The sequence below is a fragment of the Otolemur garnettii genome, unplaced genomic scaffold, assembly GCF_000181295.1.
Source record: "Otolemur garnettii isolate 467f Iridium unplaced genomic scaffold, OtoGar3 scaffold00192, whole genome shotgun sequence".
Taxonomy (NCBI): Eukaryota; Metazoa; Chordata; class Mammalia; order Primates; family Galagidae; genus Otolemur; species Otolemur garnettii.
In genome coordinates, this window is record NW_003852587.1 from 135,967 (window position 1) to 150,681 (window position 14,715).

Here is a 14,715-nt window from a genome sequence, read left to right on the forward strand (position 1 = left end):
AGAAAATAAATCTCATAATTAGGACATCTATACAATGGAATATGTGCCCAAATGAAAACTGTTTTTGAAGAATGTTAAAGACATAGGGAAATCTTCATGATATAGAATTCAAGAAAGTGGAATGGAAAACTGTGTAAACTGTGTATTTCCAACTATGATAAAAAACAAACAAACAAAACATACACAAACTCAGGAAAAAAATAGAAGCAAAAAAGCAAAAAAGAATGAAATACACCAAGAGCATTATAGTGGTTATCTTCACTGTCCAATTTATATTTCATTCTGTTCTTGTCCTCATGTTCCAAATTTTTCTACAATAGCAAAAAATAAAAAATTGCTATATAAGCTGATGATTTTTGCAGCACTATTTAGTTAAGTTAAAGTTTTGGGTATTAAGGCACATATTGTGTGGCTATCCATGTGGAAATTACTGTGGCTATTTTTTAAAATTTGACTTTTACCTAGTTTCCTCTAATAGTCAAGTAACATCTTGCAAAACTGTAGTACAATATCACATTCTGGGTGTTGACATTGATAGAGTCAAGCTATAGAACATTCTATTACCACAAGGATCCCTCATGTTGCCTTTTTATAGCCACATTCATTTACCTCCCAACCTATCTCCTCCTAATACTTGGCAACTACTAGTCTGTTCTACATTTCTATAATTTTTTTCTTTTTAAGTATGGAAATAATAGTTTGTAACCTTTTGGGATTCGCTTTTTCTACCCAGCTTAATTCTCTGGTGATTTATCCAGATTGTTGCATGTATGAATAGTTTGTTCCTTTTTATTACTGGTAGGATTCCATGGTATGGGTGTACCACAGTTTGACCATTCATCTGTTGAAGGAACTATGGATAATTATTAATTTTGAATAATTATGGTTCCCAGGTTAGTGGTATTCTTTCACTGAAAACATTAAGTAGATATTAAGTAGGATAAAATAAATACAAGGCAGAAATCAGTCCTCATCTCCCTTGCTATTCTTGAAGATGTTATTATGTAATCCATTTCCTTCTACCTGCTCTTCTCAGGATTTTTGATTTCTTCAGAGCAGATAAAAAAAAAATCTAGAAATAAGTTCAAAAGCTAACTCTCAGCTTGGCGCCTGTGGCTCAAGTAGCTAAGGTGCCAGCCACATACACCCAAGGTGGCAGGTTTGAATCCAGCCCGGGCCCGCCAAACAACCATGACGGCTGCAACAAAAAAATAGCCAGGCATTGTGGCAGGCGCCTGTGGTCCCAGCTACTCGGGAGGCTGAGGCAGGAGACTCGCTTGAGCCCAGGAGTTGGAGGTTGCTGTGAGCACTCTACCTAGGGGGACAGCTTAAGGCTCCTGTCTCAAAAAAAAAAAAAAAAAAGCTAACTCTCTCTTCATGCCTTATTAAAACCTTAGAAAGCAAAGACAGTGTGAAGACATTAGTCTCAAATGTCCCATTAAAACCCTGATCCTAACATGTCAACAAAAGTAGAATTAAATAAGGCCAGGCTTATCAAATTACTAAAGCCAGTTCTAAACTTCTGAACTTATGAAACTACAATCATAAAAATACTAATGAACCGCCTTTTAGTATTAATAAAGTCTACTAGTATCACAGAAACCTAATTATCATCTTCATTCAGTTGTCTTAGTGAAATCTTATTTTTTATTGTCCTTATCCCCCATTACTTATGCTGATGTATAATTTATGCAGCAGTTTATTGATAATATAAGATTAAAACAACTTTGTATCAAGCAAATACTAAGATGGTCAGTATAATGACTAGGACGCAATTTTGTCCAGACCAGACCAGGGACGCATCACTTGTCAGTCTGTGAGCTCCCTAAGTGCTTCATGCCATTGCTGTACCACCAGCACACTGCATGGGTTACTTGTGCGTGTATTTGTTTACCTTTTTCTCTGAGCTGTGACGTCCTCATGGTGGGTATATATTTTATTCATTTTATAACATGTATAAAGTATGTACTGAATTAGTTACTTAAGGAAGCATAATAATAGCAGCAGCTCCCAATTCTTGAGTGTTCTAGGCAGATATTAATTATCCCACTTTTCTAGATAGGGAATGGTGGTTCACAGGGGTCAAGGAAGGTCATGGCTAGTAAGTGGTGGACACAAGACTCCAACCTGGTTTTGGCTCCAAAGTCTGTGCTCTGTCTACCTTACTATACTAATTGGCTGTGCTAGAAAACATACAGGGAAACTTCATCAAGAAGTTGCGTGGTTTATGCATGAATATGGAGGTAGGAAAGGAACTTGAGCAATGCCCTATTGGGTCAGGCAATAATAAAACCCTTATTAAGTGTTTCTGCTTTTGGCTGAGGAAGGGGCTCTCAGGCTGATGTGTGAAGTAAGTATACTATATACTGAGGTAAATGATAAAGACATAAAAACAAAGTGGCATACTGGCTGCCCAGGAAGGAGTTGGAGCAGCCTCAAAGAGAAGCAGGAATTCACTGTTTCCACATTGGATCAACTCTGTTGACAGGCCCAGTAGATGCTTTGCTGGAAAGCACAAAGGAATCCATTAGTGGGCAATGCCAGAAGGCAAGACCCACAATCTCAACAGGTTTATTAAACCTCCTTGGATCTGTCACCTTCTGAACTGATTTATAGCCTTATCTTCTACTCAAATGTGATTAATTTGGTGGGTCCTTAATTAGGAAAAAAGTATTTCTCTAGCTGTATTCAAGCTGCCTATTTTGAAGTTTTGCAAAGTGCCCTTAATTTTAAGTTTCTGTAATTAGGTAGGAAAATTATAGTTCTCATTACACTTCTCCTTCATCTTTTTCACATTGAATAAACACGTATTTTTGGTCTAACCTCAAAAAACCTTGATCATTTTAACACCTCTTTTAACACCTGCTTTTTTTTTTTTGAGACAGAGTTTCACTATGTCACCTTCGGTAGAGTGCTGTAGCATCACAGCTCACAGCAACCTCAGACTCTTGGGCTTAAGAGATTCTCTTGCCTCAGCCTCCCAAGTAGCTGGGACTACAGGCACCAGCTACAATGTCTGGCTATTTTTTTCACTGCAGTTGTCATTGTTGTTTAGCAGGCCTGGTCAGGCTTGAACCTGTCAACCTTGGTTAACACCTATTTTAGTTTCATTATTTCTTTCTTTGAGTATAACCAACAGAACCACGAGACACATCCTTGGTCAGATGGATATGTATATTTGACATCTACAAGTTCAGTATCAAGCCCATCTAAAAGTCTTATATATTTTCAATTTACTAAAAAATATAAATGAGCATAAATACATTTCTGGGGCTTTTCCATTGTTATTTATTTCAGATTGTAAACACTGAGGCAGTAGTGATAATTAACATAATGCAACATACACACACAGTAATTAAGCTGTTACTAGTATTCATTTTGTAGACCGATACTGTCATAAATAAAATAACTATTTACTTTTCTCAAAGTAAAAAGGATGTTTTTCCTATAAAACCTCTCAATAAACTTGTAACTATCTTGAAAAAACACAATCACTAAACAATACATGAGTTCATCTCAGAGGGTAGTTTACTTAATGGCAGGACATATAGGCATCCTATTCACCTTTATATTCTAGGCTATGCTTTGCAGAGTGTTTTTTACAAAAAAGCATTTGAGTCAGGTGTGGTAGCTCACACCTATAATGCTAGCACTCTGGGAGGCCAAGGTGGGTGGATTGCTTACGCTCACAAGTTTGAGACCAGCCTGAGCAAGAGTGAGATCCTGTCTCTAGAAAAGATAGCTGGGCGTTGTGGCAGGAGCCTATAGTCCTAGCTACTCGGGAGGCTGAGGCAAGAGAATCGCTTGAGCCCAAGAGTTTGAGGTTGCAGTGAGCTATGATGCCATAGAACTCTACCAGGGGCAAGAAAGTGAGACTCTGTCTCAAAAGCATTTCATAAAAACATACTTGATTAAAATGATTTTTTTCTGAGCAAATTCTGAAGAGTTGAAAATAAAGCTCGGAATGAAAGACTTAACTACAAAAACCAATTTATATAACACACATAACACTGTTTCTTTAAAATCATAATGAAAATTATTTTATTTATTTTATTATTATTATTTTTTTTTGGCTGGGGCCAGATTTGAACCCGCTACCTCCGGCATATGGGGCTGGCACCCTACTCCTTTGAGCCACAGGCACCACCCTATTTTATTTATTTTCTTTTTTTATTTTTATTTTGAGACAGAGTATCACTTTGTTGCCCTTGGTAGAGTGCCGTAGCATCACAGCTCACAGCAACCTCAAACTCTTGGGCTTAAGCCATTCTCTTGCCTCAGCCTCCCGAGTAGCTGAGACTACAGGCGACTGCCACAACTCCCGGCTATTTTTAGAGACGAGGTCTCACTCTGGCTCAGGCTGGTCTCGAACCTGTGAGCTCAGGCAATCCACCTACCTCGGCCTCCCAGGGTGCTAGGATTAGAGGTGTGAGCCACCATGTCTGGCCCAATGAAAATTATTTTAATACCGATATTTGTATAACAATTTATAATTTCCAGAGTGCTTTTATACTCACTACTTAATATGATTCCATAATACCCTATCCTGAAGGCAAGTGCTCTTATATTTGCAAAATAAGAGGCTCAGGAGGGTTAAATGATCTAAGGACTACAAGCAGTGAGTAGAAGAGCGAATCCTAGAGTCCGGTCTCTGACTCTTAGAATAGTGCTCTTTCCAGCACAGACTGTCTCTGCCCTCCACCACCATGTTTTATCCTCAGCAATGCGCCAGAATAATGTGTATTTGGTAATGAGCTGATGTCCAATTTCTATTCTCTTTAATCTAAATTTTATTTACCATATAAGGCTTTTTTCTAGCCCTTGGTCCAGTGATGAATTTATTAGAAGTAATCATGCTCTGCCTTCAGAATAGTATTTCACTTACACAATTCATTTGCTAATCAAGTTTGTATCTAAAAATCAGGTTTATAATCATACATTTTAACTTTGATCACTTCTACTTTTTAAACAAAACTCACTGGTACAAACAAGTTTTTCAAAAGTTTTTTGCTAGTATTATGGAATGAGAGTCAAAAAAAAGACAAATATGTCAACTGTTTTAAAAATGTTTTCTAAGCCTATTCCTTTAAAGAGGAATATGCTTTTAAGGTCAATAAAAGCTTCAAGTCTAGAACAATTTCATTACAAGAGTAGAAAAGTCTCATAAAAAAGTTGGCTGAATAAAAATAACCCAAAAGGAAGACAGAAAAACAAACAGTAGAATGTTTAGACTAAAAAGTTCTCAGTGTCAAAGTCAGCTAAGTCTGCCTTAAAACTTTTTCCTTCTACATTTCACTATGAAAAATTTCAAACATGAAGAAAGTTTGAGAGAATTCTATCTACCACCTAGATCCTACATAGTTAACAGCCTGATGTATTTGCTTTAGCACACCTATCCATTCATCCATCCCTAATTCTACTTATTTTTCACTGATTTCAAAGTAAATGGCAGAGTGGACAACATCAATATACTTTACCCTTAAACACTTTAGCAAAGACTGAAATACGTCTTTCTTTCTCTTAGGTAAAATTTACAGAGAGTGAAATACGCAGATCTTAAGTGTTACCATTCAATGAATTTTGGTACACCCACGTTTTCCCTGTAGTTATTTCAATAAAAATTTGTGTATTTCTTAAATTATATGTATAGTTATAAAACCCAGTATCACCGAGGCAAATCTAACATCTGAATCTAGTCTAGCTCCTCTTAAGAATAATCAATGACCTGTCTTCCCAAATTAGTGATCCATTAAGACATTATATCTCTATACACATATTCTTTAACACATTATATCTCTATATACACATATTCTTTTTTTTTTTTGAGACAGAGTCTCGCTTTATCACCACCTGGTAGAGTGCTATGGTGTCACAGCTCACAGCTATCTCAGACTCTTGGGCTTAGGCAATTCTCTTGACTCAGCCTCCCCAAGTAGCTGGGATCACAGGTGACTGCCACAATGACTGGCTATTTTTAGAGACAGGGTCTCACTCTTGCTCAGGCTGGTCTGGAACCTGTGAGCTCAGGGCAATCCACCCACCTCGGCCTCCCAGAGTGCTAGGATTACAGGCGTCAGCCATTGCGCCTGGCCTTCTATACACATATTCTTACCACCCATACAATCAAAGCCCATCCTTGTAAGCACAAAACCAGTCTTTTAAAAAATCTGCTTACTAAGGTATATGTTTTAAGTTAAAATTCACCAATTTAAATGTTCATGCCAGCACTTCAGAAAAGTTCTTTCTTATCCTTTTGCAGTCAATATCTTTCCCCCTTCCTCATCCCATTGTACAAAGCAAATTCAGATTATCAATCATATTCTAAAGAATATGAATGTTGTAATGTAAAAAAATATATATATTTATACATAGAGTCTCACTATGTCACTCTTGGTACAGTGCCATGGCATCACAGCTCATAGCAACCTCAAACTCTTCTTGAGCTTAAGTGATTCTCTTGCCTCAGCCTCCCAAGTAGTTGGGACTACAGGCACCCGCCACAACAATCGGCTATTTTTTTGACGTATTTGTCACTGTTGTTTAGTAGGCCTGGGCCAGGTTTGAACCTGCTAGCCCTGGTGTATGTGGCTGGCACCCTAACCACAGAGCTATGGGCGCCAAGCCTGGAAACTATATTTTGAACTTAAGTACTGGGTGTATTAAATTCAAGTTATGAAAACTTAAAATACTTTAGATTCGTTATTTATACATTTTGGTTTAGAAATTTGAAGTTTATTAAAGGAAGTAAACTCTGCATATGTATTATGTCAGAATACAGATGTTATAATTTTAATTTCATCATGCTTATTAAAATACTCTATGCTTCCAAATAGCAACATCTTTGAGCATGAGTTTTTCAAGGCTCTTCAATAACATTCTGCTGGCTATTAAGCACCCATCTGTATAAAGCTTTACAACTAAGGAAAAGCACTATTGATATATCTAAGATGCTCTTTCCCAAATGACATGATAGGTCTACCAATAAGAGTAAAAGAGGGAAGAAAGAGGGAAAGGGGCAGAAATGCTAATATGGGAAGAATCTCACATTTTTTAATTGTCATTATCTTGTACATGGTAGGCAGCCCCTAAGATGGCCTCTAATGACCTGGCTTCCTGGCATTCCCACCCTTGTATAATCAATCTCCTCCCCTGGACTTATTGACTTATTTCTAAAGAACATAATAGGGTAGAAGCAATAAAATATCACTTCCAGGATTAGATTATAAAGACTGTCTTCTGTCTTGGGGACACTCTCTCACTTGTGCCCTCTCTTTGATCATTCGTGCTAGGAAAGCAAGCTGCCAGGTTGTAAAAAGTTCTATGAAGGGGACCATAGCTGGTGAGGAAACGAAGCCCGTCAACAACCCTGTGAATAAGCCTGGAAGAGAAATCCCTCTATAGTTGTGCTTTTAGGTAAGATGGCAGTTTTGGATTGCAATCTCAGGGAAGATCTTGAACCAGAAGCATTCAGCTAAGCCATGCCTGGATTCCTGACCCACAGAAACTTCAAGATGATAAATGATGCTTTGAGATAATTCACTACACAGCAATAGGTAACTAATATACTAGGAGATTTTTATATTAAATCAGCTGCAATTTGAGCTACAAATAACTAATGTAAGAAAATGAGATAATGAATTCAATAATTAATATTCAGATTTTCTCATTTATCTTTGAGGTAAAGGTTTATTGTATTTTTTAATTAAAAATTTTATTGAGATAATTACACATTCATATGTATTTATAAGAGAGATTTCTTATATATGTGCATACTTTGCTCAGTTGCCCCACTGGTAACATTTCACAAAATAATAATATATTATCATAACTAGAATACTGACATAGAACAATCTACCCATCTTTTTAGATTGCCTCAGTTTTACTTATATTCATTTTCTGTATGTGTACATTTCTTACATTTTTAATTTTCTCACATACTAAAATTATATGCCTTTATAATTAAAATCTAGCCTTATAAATGTTCTGATGGTAGAAGTCAAGAGACATGATTTCACAGTTTATTTCACAACTCCAAGTTGATAAACTGAAAATGGACTTGGTAACAAAAATAAAGACCACTTATAGCTTATGTAATTGTCAAAGTAAAATTCACTTACCCTGAAAGTTTTCTTGAAAGCAAACTATAAAATAAAATGTTACCATTTCCCCATAATTAATGTATTTGTGTTTGAAATTCAGATGTGAAATAATATTAAATGTGGTCGAAATTTTAACACTGCCTTTTTCCCTTTTACGAAAGAAGTAAAATGTTAATTTTGTGTAACAGTGCCTCGAAAAATCAGTATATCCAAATTTTTATTTATGATCAAGCAGTGTTAAAATTCATACTTAAACATCTAAACACAAACAGCCAAGGAAAAAGTCAAGCTGATTATGAATCATGCAAAGCCAAACACTTTTGCATAAAAGATAAACCTTAGAGGAAAACAAAGGGATACCTACTTTCTGCTGCTAGAAGTCCTAGGAGGAAGGCAGCATATGGACAAACAACAAACAGTATGATTTTAGAGCAAGCAGGTTATCAAGCCACAGTAGGCCCACTAGATGAGCCACAAGAAGCATGGTCCCCCAGCTGACCCCAAAGTAAGCCCTCATGTTTCATGAGCACAATCACTGGGACTGTTTAGGATTCAGACATCAAACACTAAGCTATGGTTCTGACTTCTTTGATTTGAAATATGAGAATAGAATATTTCTACTTTGAATTATCAAGTGACAAAGCAATAATACACTGTGTATCATAAGAGTAAACTCAATGAATTCTAGCAAATGCATAATGCACCAATTTCAATAATCAAAATAGAAAAAATCTTTTATAAAAAAATTATTTTACATTGTAAACAATATACCTAAACATGCTTGATTTTTCATTAGATGACAAATTGGGAAAGTGATTAGTTTTTAAATTATGATTTAAAATATTCATATTTTCCGAAGTGCATACAGTATTACTTTTTACCAAGAAAAGACTTTAATTTAAGGAAACAATATGCTATATTTTTGGAGCAGGCGGCATTACTGCTCTTCTCAGACTTTGGGATTCTCATAGACCAGTAAAATTTCAAAGAATTTTAGAGACCAAATTAGGATTATTAATTTTAAATTTTGTCAAGTAAGGTCATTAAAAATCTAGCTACCTATCATTTATTATCATTTCATAAAAAGAACAGAAAAGGCATTATGTAAAGATAGAAAACAAAGACAGTCCATGTCAAGAAAAGGCAGTTGGTGACTTTACATTGTGCTTCCTCATGCATACACTCACTGTTTCTCCCGCTCTCTCTTTCTCCCTTCTCCTACCTTGTATCCCCCAAAACTACTCCCTGAAAGTACATGCTATATGATCATTTTTCTCTTTTCCCCATGGACTTGAACAAACTTTCAGGTAATGAGGAAAAGTGCTTCATGTTTGGTACTGAAAAACTAACTCAGGCAAATTTAACATAACGACCGGAAAGGATAACTTTGGGAACTTAAAATAAATGATATAGATTTTAGGCATTAATATAAACAGAGAAGAATTCAGGCTTGGAGGTCTCTCTCTCACCTTTTCTTCTCCATGAGAGAGACCCATTTCCAAATTCTCTTTGGAAGTGCTCTAAACTTCCTCTTTGTTCTTCCTAAAATCGCTCTTAATTACCCTGAAACTCGTGTATGTTATTTTCACATTCTATCCACAATGCCTGTGCCACAAAACATAAATTAAAAAAATTATGCTTGGAAATTAATAAAAATATTAAAAGATAAAATAACAAAAATATAGATGTTTTGACTTATAAAAATGTAAAGTTCTATGGGAGAACCAGGTAAATGATCAGCTTTCTATAACTAACATATAGCTATCTGTTGCTGGCAAATAGCTATTTGATAAACAACACTGATCATAATAGTAGAATACCTTCCTTTAAATGGCTTAGTATTAAAAATTAATTTTAGAAATATATTAATAGGTAGTGCCTTATAGCTCAGTGGATAGGCCGCCAGCCACATATACCGAGGCTGGCAGGTTCGAACCCTGCCCGGGGCCTGCTAAAACAACAATGATAACTACAACAACAACAACAACAACAAAATAGCCAGGCATCGTGGTAGGCACCTATAATCCCAGCTACTTGGGAGGCTGAGGCAAGAGAATCGTTTGAGCCCAAGAGTTTAAGGTTTGGCACTCTACCCAGGGCGACAGCTTGAGACTCTGTCTCAAAAAAAAAGAAACAAATATATCAATAATTTCTGATAGGTATGTGAAATTTAGGAAAACATTAGCATTTTCTTCAAAATTTTATAATTAAAAGATTTAAATTTTTTTTTTAAATTTAGGGTGATTAGTGTTAGCTATGTACACAGCATTTTAATTCTTCCATTTTCTATTTGTAGCACCTGCACAGTACAATTAAAAAATACTTACAATAGACATTTAGCGTGTCAAATCATGATACAAACTATTTACAAGATCATTAAGATGCAGGAATTTCAAAAAAAGAAAAAGAAAATAGAGAAAGAAAGAGAAATAGGTGTGACTACAGGAAAGGGAGGGTAAGAAGGAATGCTAAATAGTGAATTAACAAATTTGAGGGTTTGTAGGTTACTGGCAGATGAAGGAAGAAATGTCTTTTTCGCCTAAAAATCAAGTAAGATAAACAGAAATTTACTTAAGAGTTCAATAAATTCCTGCTAGGCAGAGATAAATGTCAAGGCAATTAGATCTATAAAGTGATTTGCAAGGACCATACTGTTCTTTAGGTCCATTTCTTTTCTTTTCTTTTTTTTTTTTTATTAAATCATAGGTGTGTACATTAATGCAATTATGGGGTACAATGTGCTGGTTTTATATTTAGGTCCATTTCTAAGAATACGTGGCAGTAGAGATCTTGTCCTAAAATCTCAGAGAGATTTATCCTAAATACATGACTATATAATGTAGTCACAGTATGACATAAAAGTGATTACTAGATCCACTGCCCTAGATCCAACTGTATCCAACTGGATTACTAGATCCAACTGTAATCTGAGTGTGAGGAGAGAAGTCAGAGGTTTAAGCTAATAAAAAAAGTTACAAGTGGAAGGAACAAAATGAACTAGAGGAAAAAAAGACAGATGTGAAATGATAAGGAGCACTGGGAACCATACCTATAAACAAAACTATGTCCGTGCCTTTTATGTGGTAAGGGGTGTGGATAATTACCAAGTCAGCACAAGAGGAAAATGGCAAGGCTTCCTCCTCAAAGAGACTCTTCTCTAAGATTCCTGTTTCTGAATGTTTTTGGAAATTACCTTCATTCAAAAGAGGAAGAGTCATGTCCCAGTTGGTAAAAATCAAAATAAGGACTATATTCCCGCTGGAATGGGAAATTTGATCCTGGCATTTTGTATCAGGTATAAACACATATTAATTGGTAAGAAATTCTGTGTATGTACGTGCATATACATGTATAAACAGGAGGGAAGAAACATTACTATTGACAGATGCTAATGATCTCAACAGGGAAGAATCATTAGTATACCTACTCTTCCTCCATTGCTAAGAGTGGAACAACCAACCATGCTTTAGGAAGGGCCCAGGGTCCAATGGTAATACATGAATATTAAAGAAGCCACTCCAAGAGTACAAAAACCGAATCAGCAGCACAAAGTCAACCATATCACATACACTAGTAACCTAATGAAAGAAAGAAAAAAAGCTGAGGCCAGAGGACATAAGACTTAGGAGTTTAAAAAAAAAAAGACTCAGGAGTTAAGTAAATAAACACATAGATAAAATTTAAAAACTCATAAAACATATATGCACATGCATGTACATATATATGTAAATGGTTCCTATGGATTTTTAGTAAATGATCCTTGAGAATAGCTCAGTGGTAAGATGGATATCTGAGCATTTTATAAAATGATTTTGTGAACACTAGCAAGTTTTTTCAGGAGTACCTATGCACAGTTCATCAAAACAGGTAATTCTTCTATGTTCTTCTCCCTTGCATACGTATATTATGGAATTTAGAGAAAGAGAAGAACTTGATAATTGTTTCAAGAGATAACTTACAAGATAGCTTTATATACATATATTAAAATATTCAATTCAAAGCAGTGTTGTCCCAAAGTCTGATCTAATACGGTTGATATGGGGAAAGTCTTACGTTAGAAGTTTCTGTGAGAGGGAAGGTAATCAGAAAGATCCAGAAAGACTGACTGCAAGGCTGGACTGGATGAAGTGTATGTTGGGTCTAGACTGTGGAAAGGTGAAGAAGTATTACTGAGATAAAAAGAAACAAGTGAAACGTTGGTTTTGGACCTGTAGAAGAAAGCAACTTTGGTATTAAAAAAAGAACAAGAGATATATAGACAGGATTTGGCTGCTGACAAACTTCCTTAGACTCCCTTGAAGGATTTGACTAAATTCATAGAAAAAGTTTATTGACAATGGAAGAGAAAGGATGTAGACATAGCATGATTCGTACAGGTGAATGAATGAATTATCCAATTACCTGAGGAGGTAGGGTCTTCAGAGAAATCTGGCAACTCTTCAGGGGGATCCCCATAGAATGAGTTGAATTTGTGACTTGACACAGCAGCTAGTACTGCACCCTAAAGCAAAGAGATTAAAAGTACATTATTACATAAATATAAACAAGTTACTTAACAAATTATTATTGTTATTTTTTGAGTCTTACTTTGTTGCCCCTGGTAGAGTGCCGTGGTGTCACAGCTCACAGCAACCTCAAACTCTTGGGCTTAAGTGATTCTCTTGCCTGAGCCTCCCAAGTAGCTGGGACTATAGGTGCCTACCACAATGCCTGGCTATTTCTTTGTTGCAGTTGTCACTGTTGGGTTCTAACCTGCCAGCCTTGGTGTATGTGGCTGGCGCCATAACTACTGTGCTACGGGCGCAGAGGCATATTTTAAGGATTATTAAGAAAGTCAAATATTTATCCATTTATGGGTTGATGGGCACTTGGGTTGTTTCTAAATCTTTGTGATTTTGAATTGAGCTGCTATAAACATTTAAGTGCAAATGTCCTCTCTCTCTATATATATATATATATTTTTATTGAGATAAACAGAGTCTCACTTTGTTGCCCTTGGTAGAGTGCCATAGTATCATAGCTCACGGCAACCTCTAACTCCTAGGTTCAAGTGATCTCTTGCCTCAGCCTCCCCAGTAGCTGGGACTACAGGCGCCTGACATAATGCCTGGCTATATATTTTTTCGTTTTAGCAGGCCTGGGCCAGGTTCAAAACTACCAGCCCCAGTGCATGTGGCCGGTGCCCTAACCACTGTGCTACGGGAGCCCCATGTCCTCAATATTAATATGAAACTAGGAGATAAACAGCTATATGCCCACATAAAAGAAAAACACATTTAAATTCAAGAAGCAGGGAGGTTTGGTAAACTCTACATATTGGGTACAATGTAGGGGTATATGGTACATCTCCTGGTAAAGGGCCCAACTATAACTTGGACTTTACCTAACAAATGCAAACAATGTAATTTAAATCCTAGGCACCCTTATATTAATCTGAAATAAAATTTAAAAAATTAAAAAAGTCAAGGAGTGGCACCTGTGGCTTGAGGGGGTAGGGCACTGGCCCCATATGCTGGAGGTGGTGGATTCAAACCCCAGCCCCTGCCAAAAATAATAATAATAATAATGCTGCAGAAAGATGTTTGCAATGCAAAAAATTGTTCTAAAACAATGTATAGCATGATCTCATTTTGGGGGGAAAAAGTTAATATAGATATAAAAGACTATATGTCAGAATGTTAATAGCATTAATTATCTCTGGATGGTAGGATTATGAATTATTTTTCTTTTTTAAATAATTTTCCCCCTTTCAACAATGACTATGTTTTACTCTTGTATAGTACTTCTCCATGAGGCCAGAGATCAGAATCAACCACATGGGACTCTTTTATGCCACTTGCATAGCCTCCCCTGATTCCTAGTTTAGAATCATTGCCTTATTGAGTGTGTGACATCCCTTCGGACTATTGAATGGGAAAATGTTGGAAGTTATTGTTCTAGTAACAGGAAGAATGATAAAACTTGGGAATTTGCTTCCTAGCTTTGCTACTTTCCAGGTACACGACACTGCGTGAGTAAATCATTTAGGATCTCTAAGTTTTCATATTTGTAAAGTGAAGACATTAATAAAAGTGACATAACATCTTACAGGAGTGTCAAAAGTCATAAGGTATATGAAGGTGCTTTACAAACTGTAAAGCATTTTGTAAATGCAGTAAATCATGACTGACTCCACTAACACAGCACTAGAACATGCGTAGGGCCTTTTGCTGGTCTGTATGGAATTGTTCATTTAGGTAGTTTAAGTATCACATTACCTAAGTAGTAGTCTTAGTCTAAATTTTAAATATTGAACTCTTGGGTTTTTCTGAAAATAAAGATAAGTTTTTTATGTGTTCAGGCATTTGTTAATAAATATACAGAAACATCAACAAAATACATTCCCACAAAGTATACTTTAGAGTTTCTTTCTATAAGTATAAATTGAAAAGCAGGGAGATTGTAGAAAGGTAAAAGCAAAAAACAGAGAAGTCACCTTGAAGCTACCATTCTAGACAACTTTTGAGATTTCCCCAAATCCAGAGGTTCTTACACAGAACATAGTGACCACATTGAAAAAAAACAGTAGTGAATGTCGAGTTCTTCTTTCTATAGAAGCAGCTTATTTCACTTTACT

At 36.0% G+C, this 14,715-nt stretch overlaps 1 protein-coding gene across 4 annotated transcripts in view; it reads right to left on the reverse strand.

The window, feature by feature from the left end:
- The window catches only part of CASK (calcium/calmodulin dependent serine protein kinase), a 406,622-nt gene that overhangs the window by 104,506 nt on the left and 287,401 nt on the right, over window positions 1-14,715 (reverse strand). For all 4 annotated transcript variants that reach the window (XM_023507605.1, XM_003800989.2, XM_023507604.1 and 1 more), the window contains exon 10: window positions 12,501-12,600. In XM_023507605.1, coding sequence (XP_023363373.1) covers window positions 12,501-12,600 — 100 coding nt within the window. The remainder of the gene's footprint in view (window positions 1-12,500; window positions 12,601-14,715) is intronic.